We start from the raw sequence: 13,875 nt of genomic DNA on the forward strand, positions 1-13,875 counted from the left end.
TCTGTGAATATCTTGAGAACCGTAGGGCCTAGGATGACCAATTTTTTCCGTATGTTTGCCTCCAGGGGTCATGTTAACCCATTCCATGTGCATAAACACCCCCCCCCCCCCCCCCCCCCCCCCCCCGTGCTTCCTAAATAACTACCTGAACCCACATCAACCTGGCCCATAATCACTCATTTGTGATTTGCACCCCCCCCCGGTAAAAAATGAAAATGCAATATTATTCTGCTTTAATCGCCCCTATCTTCAGTTAAGATGTTCAGAACTGCACCAAATTTTATGTGTATGATTGACCTGGCATTCTCTGGGGGTATGCCAAGTTTCGTAGAATTTCATCCATGGGGGGGTCTAAAAAAATTAGGTTATGTGTACATTTAGTGACTGTACACTCATTGGCCTGTAGATGGCGGTGCACACATATACACATGCACACACACACAGGCACCCACATACTATCGGTATTAGAACGGCCGATACATAATTACAAATTCAGTAGGATTAAAAGAAAGCCAAAATAAATATTCATCATCATCATCATGGCTGCATTTTCAGTATTGGCGATAAGTAGTCGTTTGTCCACTAGATGGCGCATCATTGCAGTGAGACGTAATTTGTTGGAAGTTAAAAGTGGGTTGGAAAAACAATGGATGCTTCCTACAAGGACTGTAATTTACCGCAGCGAACATCTAATAACGATAGGACGATGTTCACATGAAGTGTAATTCCCATTTCTTCTTGAAGCCGAAATAAATCTGAGGATGTTTATCGGACATGCTTGGTTTTTACTGCAGGTACGTTAATCTTGTAATATCAATAAGGACCTAGGTAATGTTACCGTTAGCGTTGGTTGAGTGATGGAGGCCAATTTGATTGATTGCATTTGTAGAAAACTATAAATGCAGTTATACCAAACAAATTGATAGCAGCACTGTTTGTATCTTTCGACTGTCATTTATTGCACGTGCTACAAAATCATTCTGTGCAATGGAAGATTTAACAACGTTACACCGGTCTGATACAATTTTGCCTATACATGCATGAGACTGAGACGCCTGTTTATTTTGTTTTAAGTGCGTGCAGGGTGTGAGAGGAGAATCGATGTGCTTTGATTCCAGCTTGGTAGTTGTAGTCTGTGAAATTAAAAAGCAGGTGTGTGTGAAGTATCCAAACAATGACACCTTCATTTCATTATGGCTGCTTTAGCAACACACCTTAAGCTACTTAAGCTACTAGTGGGTCCCATTTAGAAGTGGCTACTTCATTCGCGCTTTCCTTGACTCATGGAGCTGCGTGAATTTTATTACAACTTTTCGCCACGATATGGCAGTTTAAGTCCGCTTGATATTGTAAGGCGTAATTCCCCACTAACACAAAACGTTAAGGGAACGTTCGGGAACGTTAGTGTATGGTTCCCTAAAGGTTAGTTCGAACCAAACCAAAAACTAACGGTTAGGGAACGTTCCCTAAGGGTTCTAACATTCCCTAAACGTTAAGGAAACCAACCAACTAAAACGTTCTCCTGTGGTTGCACAGTACCTTTACACAACGTTCCCGTTTGGTTGTCTTTGGTTGTTCTGAGTGCGGTTTTGAAATGTTTATTTAAACAAGCTCCATTTCAGTTTTTGAAGTAGCCTAACATACAAAATGTTTGCAGTCACTTGATTTAGATCCACTCAAATGATTGGTCTTATGAAATCTAAGTAAGGTAAACATCATATCAAGATAATATTTATTTTAGGCTAATATCAATTTTACTAAATAAAAAATATATACTTTTGTGCTTTTTTACCGTATTAGGTGAATGAAAAAAAAAAAAAAAAAAGACATTGGTTTCCAAAGGAGATTTTATTTGTGTCGCCAACATAGCCTATTGACAATTTATGTTGTAAATAGGCCTACCTTATAATCCTACCTGTAGCTTAGGGAAGCTAACAGCTTTCTATTAGGATCTAGTTTGTTAGTTACAGTTTTGTCATAACTCCCTGATGCATTTTTGCATTTAGAATAGCCAGAGCGTGTATATCTCAATCGGAAAATTAAACAATATCGGGTGCCTATGGACTAGGCTGGGTGAACCCAGCCTGATCTGCCCACTATTTATTTTTTGATTTCTTAAAAGATTGAGCTTGGTCTGATGAAAGCCAGACTAGCCATGGACCTCAGTTACACAATGCAAGGGAACATGAATCAGCCTATATTTGCACGAACAATAACGGACAAAAGCTCTTCAACTTTGGCCCGTTAAAATGTGTATGAACAGTCTAGCGACACATTTCATCAAGGCCCATTTGGACATGTCAGTTATTTGCACCACTGGTTAGATGTAAAACAGCATTTCGTTTCAGACTACTGTTACTTAATTTGTGCATTAACAATAACGTTTCAGACTACTGTTACTTAATTTGTGCATTGACAATAAAGTATTACATGAACTAAAGATGACTAAAATCTTATGTAGAAGAAGAAACATTCACAAAAAATCCATCCATCCAAAAATGACCTTTTGATAGCTGTTGAAAACGGCATGGAACTGACAGAGATGTTTTTGTTTATAAATACATAAAAAAAATAACATTATGCTGATACCTTTTGCTTTTCCCAAACACAATGTAGCCTACAGGTGTAAGTGACCTTTCATCAATCCAGTTGCAATGGATGAACTGTGATGAACTGCCCTACTTGTGATTGTTTAGAGATTTTAAAGGTTTTATAACAATGCTACATCTTCTTTGGCTATTCTACAATCTATTCACCTTTTCAGCACCAGTAGGCTACTTTCTGTGCAGCCGCACACACACACACTCAGGCATGCCAAACGAGCATACACAAAAGTTTCAAGAGTGGGGGATGGAGTAAAATATGGAGACAAATTGAAGTGTGATTTATTTTCGCGGAACGGATGTACAGGACTGAGCGGCGGTCATATTTTGTACCGCTATGCGGTACATCTAGTTCTACTTTGTGTACTTTACTTTTTAAACTACTTTTAATTGCCATTTGATGTTTTAATTTATTATTTGCTTTTGTTTATGCAAAGCACATTGAATTACTGTACCCCTGTGTATGAAATGTCCTAAATAAACTTGCCTTGCTTCACCTAATGCTCAAACCTAGATGATAAGAATTGTTTCAGAATTCAGACAGTAAAGGCTGTCACACACGGCTGGCGATGTGACAGTCAAATGCAACGGTGGAATTCTGTTACAGTAATTGCGTTACTACACACACTACTAGTGACGTGATCACCCGTCAATTCAGTGGAGCTACACTGACCAGACAGCTGCTTTGTATTATGACGTATCAAAATCGCCCTGAAAAATAGAAAGGGGCTGATTAGAGCGATGCAATGGCGACGGTTGCCCTGTTATTCACCTTTTTGTAAATAAACACCTTAAATTTGATCGCTATTTTGTTCATCCCCCTGTTTGGAGGTGTTCAACCTCAACCCTTTTGTTGTGTGTCTAACCCCTAGACTGGCACGTAACAAAGGCTCACTTTCACATAATACACACACACACACAGACACACATACACACACACACACACACACACACACACACACACACAATCATAGGAGTGAGTCCTGACATCATATCCGATTTAGAAGCTTCTTTGTAGACATGATTGTTCTCCTTTTTTATTGGCTTCCTCTTTTGTTCTTAAAATTTCTCCCAAGTGCACTTCCACATGTTTTGTCAGAAGTGCATCTCGAGGTAGACTATCACCGTAACCTTACTAACACCTTAAATTTGATTGCTATTTAGTTCATCCGCCTTTTTGGAGGTTATCAACCTCAACCCTTTTGTTGTGTGTCTAACCCATAGACTGGCACGTAACAAAGGATCACTTTCACATAATACACACACAAACACACACACACACACACCCTTTATGTAATCTTATTTCTTATGTAGGCATTTTGTACTCTGTATTATATTATTATTTGATATTTTGTTATTATTCATATTTAATCATTAATTTGTTAGTTTTGTCTCCCCCTACCTGTCAATGTTGTGATCATTCTTGTATGTTTTGTTGACCTAGCTTGTGCCATGTGCTTTGTGTTTACCTGTCTGTCACCTGTCGTTGTCCCGCCCATCCCCTATATGGTCTGCACTTCCTGTCTTGTTAGTTGTCCCTCTGTTTCTGCTTGCATCTGTTCCCCGTCATTGTCTTCTTGGTCTCTTCCTCTGTCCTTTGTCGGTTTGTCTCTCTGTTTACCCTGTCTGAGTACGTAAGTAAGTTGTAGTAAATGTGTAAGTTTGTAGTTTAAAAATAAAGTGTGTTTGTCTGAGATACTGCCTGGAAGAGTCTTGCACTTGGGTCCTCCCGCCTACCCTGACAGTAAAGCACTTTGGGTTAACCCTGTTGCATAAAATGTACTAAATACATTCTGAGTATGTCTGTCCAAAAAAATGAAATCAATCAGTTTGACCTTGGTGAAGTTGCTAGTTCCAACAGCTAAAGCAGCAAGGCAGTTAACGCGCTACACTCTGGGGGCATGTCTGTGAGCCTCTGTCCATATCCCCAGAGTGTAGTAGCTGCCTGGCTGCTTTAGCTGTTAAAACTAACAACTCGAGTTAGGAAAAACCGATTGTTTTCTGATTATTATATTATTTTTTTTTACCAACAGTACTTGGTGACCTTGAGAAACGGAGATCTACAGTATGTGAAAACTCGCCGGATTTCTCCTGTATAAGGAAAAATTTGATATTCTTCAACCTGGGATGCATGTGTGGTTGATAATGAGCCTGAACTTTCATTTGGGACCAGACATTCTACATACTAGCTCAGGATGTGTAATAATTTATTTAAACCTGGTTAATTAAAAAAAATGCAATTTACTTTGACATAGCAAAGCTGCCCTCTAAGGTTACGCTATACTCAAAACTGCACCCCTTGATGTGGTTTAGTCCCAAGAGAAAATGTTGACTTGTTGACTTGTTGAGGAATACTGAACTTCTTTAACATGTCTGTTTTTTCACACAGAATTTCCTCTTCCAAAGGCTATACTATTTGCTATTCAGTAACTGCATATTCCAGTCTTACTCAAAACTGATGCGATGATGTGGTTTGGTCCCAAAAGAAAATGGTGACTCGTTTGATGAGGAATAATGAGCTTCTCCCTTTACAGGTCTGGTTTTTCACACAGAATTCCCTCTTTAACTGCCCTATGCGGTATCCGAGCTCTCCTAAATGCATGTTATGCAGTGAAGAAAAATGTGAAATGATGACGTACAATAATTTAATTCATGCAAATATATTTTATTACATATAGTACCTCAGCAACAACATTTGTAATGGAACAAATTAAATATATAGACAATTTTAACACAACACTGATTTTGTACAAACAACAGCATGAGATTGAAGTAGCTTAAATTAGTTGAGTAAATCACTATCATCAGGAGAGTCCAGGTGGGACTTCTCTCGAGATGACCATAGATGGTGGGGATTCATTCACAGAGGAGAGGCAGTAGAACCCAAATTGGTGACAATGTTCTGAACCCATGGCAGGTCAGGCTTCACACAGAACTCCATCTTTTTCTCTGTTTTAAGCCTGCACACAGAGATGAGGGGAAAAGTTTGGAAAAGCCTTTGAAACAGACATAATTTGGAGAAAACAAAATACTGGATTACATAGCTTCTTTTATGGTTTCAGATCACACATGCTTCACTAATAGCTACAGGGAAACAGTGTAGGCAAATTGATACTCACACAATAGCAGTCAGGTAGCAGCTGCTGCCGGTTTTGAAGTAAGACTCCACCTTTTTCTGAGGAATCGTATGAGAGTAGTATTTTGTACAGCATTGCTCTGTAGTTGGTCCATACTGAGCTGTAACAGTTCAAACAATAATTATATTACAGTTTGCTCTCACAATATATTTCATGTACTGTACATTGTGCTACATTATGATATGGGCCTATACATTCAACAGTTTCCACTCACCACTAACTGAGATGACCAGCACCAGAGCCAGAAGAGCAGCCAGGGTCCTCATGGTGACAGATGCAGCAGATGATTCAAAGCAGTGAGGCTGAAGAGAAGAGATGCCCTGTGTGAAGGCTGAAAATGAGATGCCCTGTGTGAAGGCTGAAGATGAGATGACTGCAGCTCCTTGGTTGGTCTCTTATAGGAGTCTGTCCTGACATCATATTAGCATTTAGAAGTTTCTTTGTAGACATGATTGTTCTCCTTTTACATAGGCTTCCTCTTTTGTTCTTAAAACTTCTCCCAAGTGCGCTTCCACATGTTTTGTCAGAAGTGCATCTCCAGGAAGACTACAGACCATAGCAGATTTCATATTTTACTTCAGCCAAAGTGTTTAGTTATTATTTGTTGTAAAGGAATTCTGGGTCTATTTATTGCTATCTCAAAAACTGATTGGGCAATTTTAAAAGAGGTACAGGTGAGAAGGATAAAAAGCAAATGCCACTGAAAAAAAAGAATTCCATTTGTCCCATATAGTATGTGTTCACAATAGTTACTCAGCGTTTTGCACTTGAAATGACCCAAAGAAATAGCCTGGCTAACGCCAGACCTCATCATCTCATTGAGATGGGGTCTGGGAACTATACATTAATTTTCTCGTATTTGAGACGTGGTTTACGAATGCCCAGAGCCGTTTATTGGGCGCTACGAATGTCTATCAAAGGCGTCTGTACGTAGCTCATAACCACTTCAGTGTGTTGTCATCGTCTTGCTGTCCCCCCTCCGTTCTGTGATTGGTTCATTCGTTGAGGTGAAAATCGGGTCCATGGAATCCAGGCTGCCTAGCAACGTGAATAAAATCGCACGTGTAAGGCACATCTTCTACCAAAGAAAAGGAGTTCAATTAAAAAAGGAGGTTTTACAAAGTGCAGGCACTGCACCACTTTGGCGAGTGGAAAACAGCTGCTTATCAACTGCAAGAATAGGCTACTTCAGTCTGTCACATTAAATTGGCTTGCCATATCAACTCTGCTTTGCATCTGTGTTCTGTTCGGCCAATGCTGACATGGTCAGGAATTATTTTCAGATAGGCTATGCAGTTTCTTGCCAAAACAAGAAAATTAAACTTCACAAGTCTTACAGTTATTTGGTTAGCCTCCCTTTCATGCATCTGCTGAGAAAACAACTAGATTACCACATACATACTGTAGATCCCATACAATTGTAATACTCACTCAAGAGCTCTCAGATAGCAGCTCCTGCTAGTCTTGTAGTAAGACACCACCTTGTGTGGACATGGGCGGATTATGAACTTTCTGGGCCCAGATGTATTTCATTTTTTTGATGTGATTTCTTGTATTCTGGTGCATTTTGGGGATGGCCAATACTACATTTAATCAGATTCATAGCCTTCATCCTGATTTGTTGATATTGAGGCAATGATTCCATGCAAAGGCTTGGGCTTCAGGGCCCGCTGACCCCTTGGGCCCCTGGGCCTGGGCCCGGTAGGCCCGTGCAGTAATCCATCCCTGTGTGTGGAGGATTCGCTTCAGACTTAGACTGAGAGTAGTATTTTTCACTGCAATCGTTTGTAATTGGTACATACTGAGCTGTTACAGTTCAAGCAATTGTTACTTCCATCTTTTTATGTACATTGTGATTGATACATTCAATGGTTTCCACTCACCACTAACTGAGATGACCAGCACCAGAGCCAGAAGAGCAGCCAGGGTCCTCATGGTGACAGATGCAGTGAGGCTGAAGAGAAGAGATGCCCTGTGTGAAGGCTGAAGAGAAGTGATAATGGAAAACTTTGTCAAATTCAGTGCTTTATCAGAACCTGTACAGACGAGAACACTTCACATTCTTTGTTTACTTTCCCTCCTTAAAAATTTTTGGGGAACATTTCAGACATTTTCCTACTAGGCCTATTCTGCCATCGAGCTTACCTCAAACAGAATGTTTGTTTCTCTGCAAGTTCATCCTTGGCAACAAGGAACATTGGACAACATTGGAATATCATTAGGCTACAGTTCGCTTCTTCTAGTAGAAACAACTAGAAAAATAGTCTTTCAAAAAGGCTAGGATACTTTTTACTTTTATACTTTAAGTACATTTCAGAGTCTGTACTTTGTTGCTTTTATTTGAATAAAGAAGTTGAATCATTACTTATACTTTTACTAGAGTCTTTTTTACAGAAGTAACTGTACTTACTTGAGTATGGAAAGTGTGTAGTTTTACATTTGATCTTAGATAATTTCTGAAATGATAGTATGTGTGATTTAGAAAAAAAAAAACGAACATACGCACAAAAAACGTGCGTATGCCACTCTTCCAGATGTGGCCATTATAAATTACAAATGAACATGAACTTATGCGTTGCCGGATGGTTTTAGGTCTCCTCCTTGTAAACACCCCTTCATCAATATCATTAGCATGAAAAATAAATATATAATAAATAAATAAAAATATATTAAAAACATGTTATAGGCCGAGCCAATACCATCTGATGTTAGCCTATGTTTATGTTTATGTCAGTACGAATAGCTTAACTAATTATAGTTTTCCAAGCAGCGCTTTCTGGAAAGCATCCTTTCCAGAATCCTTATGCATCCATGTCCATTGTCCTGCTTGCAGTAATGTCAAGAATCAAACTTTAGTAGGTTTACGTTGAAATAGTAGGGTACCTTATGAAGGAGTAAGTATAAGTATATATACTCTTTTGATCCCGTGAGGGAAATTTGGTCTCTGCATTTATCCCAATCCGTGAATTAGTGAAACACACTCAGCACACAGTGAACACACAGTGAACAGAAGCACACACTAATCCCGGCACAGTGAGCTGCCTGCTACAACAGCGGCGCTCGGGGAGCAGTGAGCAGGTTAGGTGCCTTACTCAAGGGCACTTCAGCCGCTCCTGCTGGTCGGGGTTCGAACCGGCAACCCTCCGGTTACGAGTCCGAAGCGCTAACCACGGCTGCCACAAGAAGAAGAAGACCTTTACAGCATAATCTAATAAACCCACATTTTTTCACTTTTTTAAGAAGGCTCATTAGCAGTTTCATGTCAAACCATATCAAATTAAGCTGCATCCAGTCTTTAAGAACTATTAAAAAAAAATTCTGCTGATATTGATCATGCATATGGCAAAGAAAGACATTTGAGGCCTAGGCTATTTTCAGTGTACTTTGGTCATTGTAAAGGCCATCTACTATTCTAGGCTATATAGTTTTCAAGACAGTATAGGCTACCCATATCTGGGAAAGTATGATGTGATTATACTTGCATATATCTTCTGTCAGCATTTGTGTCAAGGAAAAATACTTTGTGTCTCATGATTATTACATTCATGTCACCTGAAGCATGATGGTAGAAATATCTATTCAAAAGCACAGTTGGTCTGCATGCCATGATCAACTTTTGATTCTTTGAAATGGAAAACAAGTAAGTCAAAACTCAGGAATTACTCTGTGCTTCCTGTAATAAACACGTTTCTTATTCACTTATGACTTAATTTCTTCATTCAGAACTAATGCAGTCGGTCAGCCTTTGCGTAAAGAAATAGGCAAAAGCCTACATTTGAAAAAGTGAACATTTGAACCCTTTGACAATAGTGAATTTTGGGTAAAATACACATTGTTATGCTGTTTTTATCAATGAAAACACTCATATTTTGTAATAACAACCACATTTTGTAATAACTTATAACATAATGCGGTATAATGTATTATATATTGCGTTCAAACAGTTTATTACAAAATGCGGCAGATTATGGAAAACTGAATGGGCAAAAGTGAAAAGAGGTACAGGAAGCTACTAGTCTTCTATAAATAGTTAATTCTCATAAGGAAGCTTATGTCTTCATGAATCACTTTCTAATAATGACTGTACTCATACATGTCATATTTTGAACATGTATGTTCCAATCTGATGTCAGAACACTTATCATTCCTTTTACTGAAGCACAAGGTTAAGTTGGTAGCTGTGTTTCAGTAATCAGATTTTGTGACGCATTCTGTCCTTTAATTATTCTACTTTGTGTACTTTACTTTTTAAACTAGGCTACTTTTAACTATTGCCATTTGATGTCATTATTTGCTTTTGTTTATGCAAAGTACATTGAATTACTGTACCCCTGTGTATATGAAATGTCCTGTATAAATAAACTTGCCTTGCTTCACCTAATGTTCAAACCTAGATGATAAGAATTGTTTCAGAATTCAGACAGTAAAGGCTGTCACACACGGCTGGCGATGCGACAGTCAAACGCAATGGTGGAATTCTGTTAATCGCGTTACTACACACACTACTAGTGACGTGATCACCCGTCAATTCAGTGGAGCTACACTGACCAGACAGCTGCTTTGTATTATGACGTATCAAAATCGCCCTGAAAAATAGAAAGGGGCTGATTAGAGCAATGCAACGGCAATGGTTGCCCTGTCGTTCACCTTTTTGTAAATAAACACTTTAAATTTGATCGCTATTTTGTTCATCCCCCTGTTTGGAGGTGTTCAACCTCAACACTTTTGTTGTGTGTCTAACCCCTAGACTGGCACGTAACAAAGGCTCACTTTCACATAATACACACACACACACACACACACACACACACACAATCATAGGAGTGAGTCCTGACATCATATCCTATTTAGAAGCTTCTTTGTAGACATGATTGTTCTCCTTTTTTATTGGCTTCCTCTTTTGTTCTTAAAATTTCTCCCAAGTGCACTTCCACATGTTTTGTCAGAAGTGCATCTCCAGGAAGACTATCACCGTAACCTTACTAACACCTTAAATTTGATTGCTATTTAGTTCATCCGCCTTTTTGGAGGTTATCAACCTCAACCCTTTTGTTGCGTGTCTAACCCATAGACTGGCACGTAACAAAGGATCACTTTCACATAATACACACACAAACACACACAAACACACACACACACAAACTCTTTATGTAATCTTATTTCTTATGTAGGCATTTTGTACTCTGTATTATATTATTATTTGATATTTTGTTATTATTCATATTTAATCATTAATTTGTTAGTTTTGTCTCCCCCTACCTGTCAATGTTGTGATCATTCTTGTATGTTTTGTTGACCTAGCTTGTGCCATGTGCTTTGTGTTTACCTGTCTGTCACCTGTCGTTGTCCCGCCCATCCCCTATATGGTCTGCACTTCCTGTCTTGTTAGTTGTCCCTCTGTTTCTGCTTGCATCTGTTCCCCGTCATTGTCTTCTTGGTCTCTTCCTCTGTCCTTTGTCGGTTTGTCTCTCTGTTTACCCTGTCTAAGTACGTAAGTAAGTTGTAGTAAATGTGTAAGTTTGTAGTTTAAAAATAAAGTGTGTTTGTCTGAGATACTGCCTGGAAGAGTCTTGCACTTGGGTCCTCCCGCCTACCCTGACAGTAAAGCACTTTGGGTTAACCCTGTTGCATAAATTGTACTAAATACATTCTGAGTATTGTCTGTCCAAAAAAATGAAAACAATCAGTTTTACCTAGGTGAAGTTGCTAGTTCCAACAGCTAAAGCAGCAAGGCAGTTAACGCGCTACACTCTGGGGGCATGTCTGTGAGCCTCTGTCCATATCCCCAGAGTGTAGTAGCTGCCTGGCTGCTTTAGCTGTTAAAACTAACAACTCGAGTTAGGAAAAAACGATTGTTTTCTGATTATTATTTTTTTTTTTTACCAACAGTACTTGGTGACCTTGAGAAACGGAGATCTACAGTATGTGAAAACTCGCCGGATTTCTCCTGTATAAGGAAAAGTTTGATATTCTTCAACCTGGGATGCATGTGTGGTTGATAATGAGCCTGAACTTTCATTTGGGACCAGACATTCTACATACTAGCTCAGGATGTGTAATAATTTATTTAAACCTGGTTAATTAAACAAATGCAATTTACTTTGACATTGCAAAGCTGCCCTCTAAGGTTACGCTATACTCAAAACTGCACCCCTTGATGTGGTTTAGTCCCAAGAGAAAATGTTGACTTGTTGACTTGTTGAGGAATACTGAACTTCTTTAACATGTCTGTTTTTTCACACAGAATTTCCTCTTCCAAAGGCTATACTATTTGCTATTCAGTAACTGCATATTCCAGTCTTACTCAAAACTGATGCGATGATGTGGTTTGGTCCCAAAAGAAAATGGTGACTCGTTTGATGAGGAATAATGAGCTTCTCCCTTAACAGGTCTGGTTTTTCACACAGAATTCCCTCTTTAACTGCCCTATGCGGTATCCGAGCTCTCCTAAATGCATGTTATCCAGTGAAGAAAAATGTGAAATGATGACGTACAATAATTTAATTCATGCAAATATATTTTATTACATATAGTACCTCAGCAACAACATTTGTAATGGAACAAATTAAATATATAGACAATTTTAACACAACACTGATTTTGTACAAACAACAGCATGAGATTGAAGTATCTTAAATTAGTTGAGTAAATCACTATCATCAGGAGAGTCCAGGTGGGACTTCTCTCGAGATGACCATAGATGGTGGGGATTCATTCACAGAGGAGAGGCAGTAGAACCCAAATTGGTGACAATGTTCTGAACCCATGGCAGGTCAGGCTTCACACAGAACTCCATCTTTTTCTCTGTTTTAAGCCTGCACACAGAGATGAGGGGAAAAGTTTGGAAAAGCCTTTGAAACAGACATAATTTGGAGAAAACAAAATACTGGATTACATAGCTTCTTTTATGGTTTCAGATCACACATGCTTCACTAATAGCTACAGGGAAACAGTGTAGGCAAATTGATACTCACACAATAGCAGTCAGGTAGCAGCTGCTGCCGGTTTTGAAGTAAGACTCCACCTTTTTCTGAGGAATCGTATGAGAGTAGTATTTTGTACAGCATTGCTCTGTAGTTGGTCCATACTGAGCTGTAACAGTTCAAACAATAATTATATTACAGTTTGCTCTCACAATATATTTCATGTACTGTACATTGTGCTACATTATGATATGGGCCTATACATTCAACAGTTTCCACTCACCACTAACTGAGATGACCAGCACCAGAGCCAGAAGAGCAGCCAGGGTCCTCATGGTGACAGATGCAGCAGATGATTCAAAGCAGTGAGGCTGAAGAGAAGAGATGCCCTGTGTGAAGGCTGAAAATGAGATGCCCTGTGTGAAGGCTGAAGATGAGATGACTGCAGCTCCTTGGTTGGTCTCTTATAGGAGTCTGTCCTGACATCATATTAGCATTTAGAAGTTTCTTTGTAGACATGATTGTTCTCCTTTTACATAGGCTTCCTCTTTTGTTCTTAAAACTTCTCCCAAGTGCGCTTCCACATGTTTTGTCAGAAGTGCATCTCCAGGAAGACTACAGACCATAGCAGATTTCATATTTTACTTCAGCCAAAGTGTTTAGTTATTATTTGTTGTAAAGGAATTCTGGGTCTATTTATTGCTATCTCAAAAACTGATTGGGCAATTTTAAAAGAGGTACAGGTGAGAAGGATATAAAGCAAATGCCACTGAAAAAAAAGAATTCCATTTGTCCCATATAGTATGTGTTCACAATAGTTACTCAGCGTTTTGCACTTGAAATGACCCAAAGAAATAGCCTGGCTAACGCCAGACCTCATCATCTCATTGAGATGGGGTCTAGGAACTATACAATAATTTTCTCGTATTTGAGACGTGGTTTAAGCCGTTTATTGGGCGCTACGAATGTCTATCAAATGCGTCTGTACGTAGCTCATAACCACTTCAGTGTGTTGTCATCGTCTTGCTGTCCGCCCTCCATTCTGTGATTGGTTCCTTCGTTGAGGAGAAAATCGGGTCCATGGAATCCAGGCTGCCTAGCAGCGTGAATAAAACCTCACGCGTAAGGCACATCTTCTACCAAAGAAAAGGAGTTCAAAATTAAAAAAGGACGTTTTACAAAGTGTGGCAGACAATATCTCATTTAACTCAG

General features: G+C 39.1%; 1 protein-coding gene across 2 annotated transcripts; it reads right to left on the reverse strand.

The window, feature by feature from the left end:
• Positions 1-5,278: 5,278 nt before the first annotated feature.
• LOC121724184 (C-C motif chemokine 3-like) lies at positions 5,279-13,437 on the reverse strand. Of its 2 annotated transcripts, XM_042110572.1 has the most exons (4): positions 12,969-13,437; positions 7,624-7,645; positions 5,723-5,840; positions 5,279-5,563 (listed from the first exon to the last, which is right to left on the reverse strand). In XM_042110572.1, the coding sequence occupies exons 1-4, from the start codon at positions 12,996-12,998 to the stop codon at positions 5,464-5,466; spliced, it is 270 nt and encodes an 89-aa protein (XP_041966506.1). In that variant the 5' UTR covers positions 12,999-13,437; the 3' UTR covers positions 5,279-5,463. The 2 variants fall into 2 exon arrangements, with proteins under 2 accessions (XP_041966506.1, XP_041966505.1); XM_042110571.1 differs by lacking the exons at positions 7,624-7,645; positions 12,969-13,437 and adding an exon at positions 5,955-6,338.
• Positions 13,438-13,875: the final 438 nt, after the last annotated feature.

This window comes from Alosa sapidissima, chromosome 11, assembly GCF_018492685.1.
Source record: "Alosa sapidissima isolate fAloSap1 chromosome 11, fAloSap1.pri, whole genome shotgun sequence".
In the NCBI taxonomy this organism is placed as follows: domain Eukaryota; kingdom Metazoa; phylum Chordata; class Actinopteri; order Clupeiformes; family Clupeidae; genus Alosa; species Alosa sapidissima.

Bases quoted from the DNA above. Each gene is read 5' to 3' on its own strand.
- LOC121724184 (XM_042110572.1), bottom strand. From the start codon at position 12,998: ATGAGGACCCTGGCTGCTCTTCTGGCTCTG. The intron at 5,841-7,623 runs GTGAGTGGAAAC...GAACTGTTACAG, and splicing joins GCTGGTCATCTCAGTTAGTG to CTCAGTATGGACCAACTACA. The intron at 5,564-5,722 runs GTGAGTATCAAT...CTCTGTGTGCAG, and splicing joins TGCTACCTGACTGCTATTGT to GCTTAAAACAGAGAAAAAGA.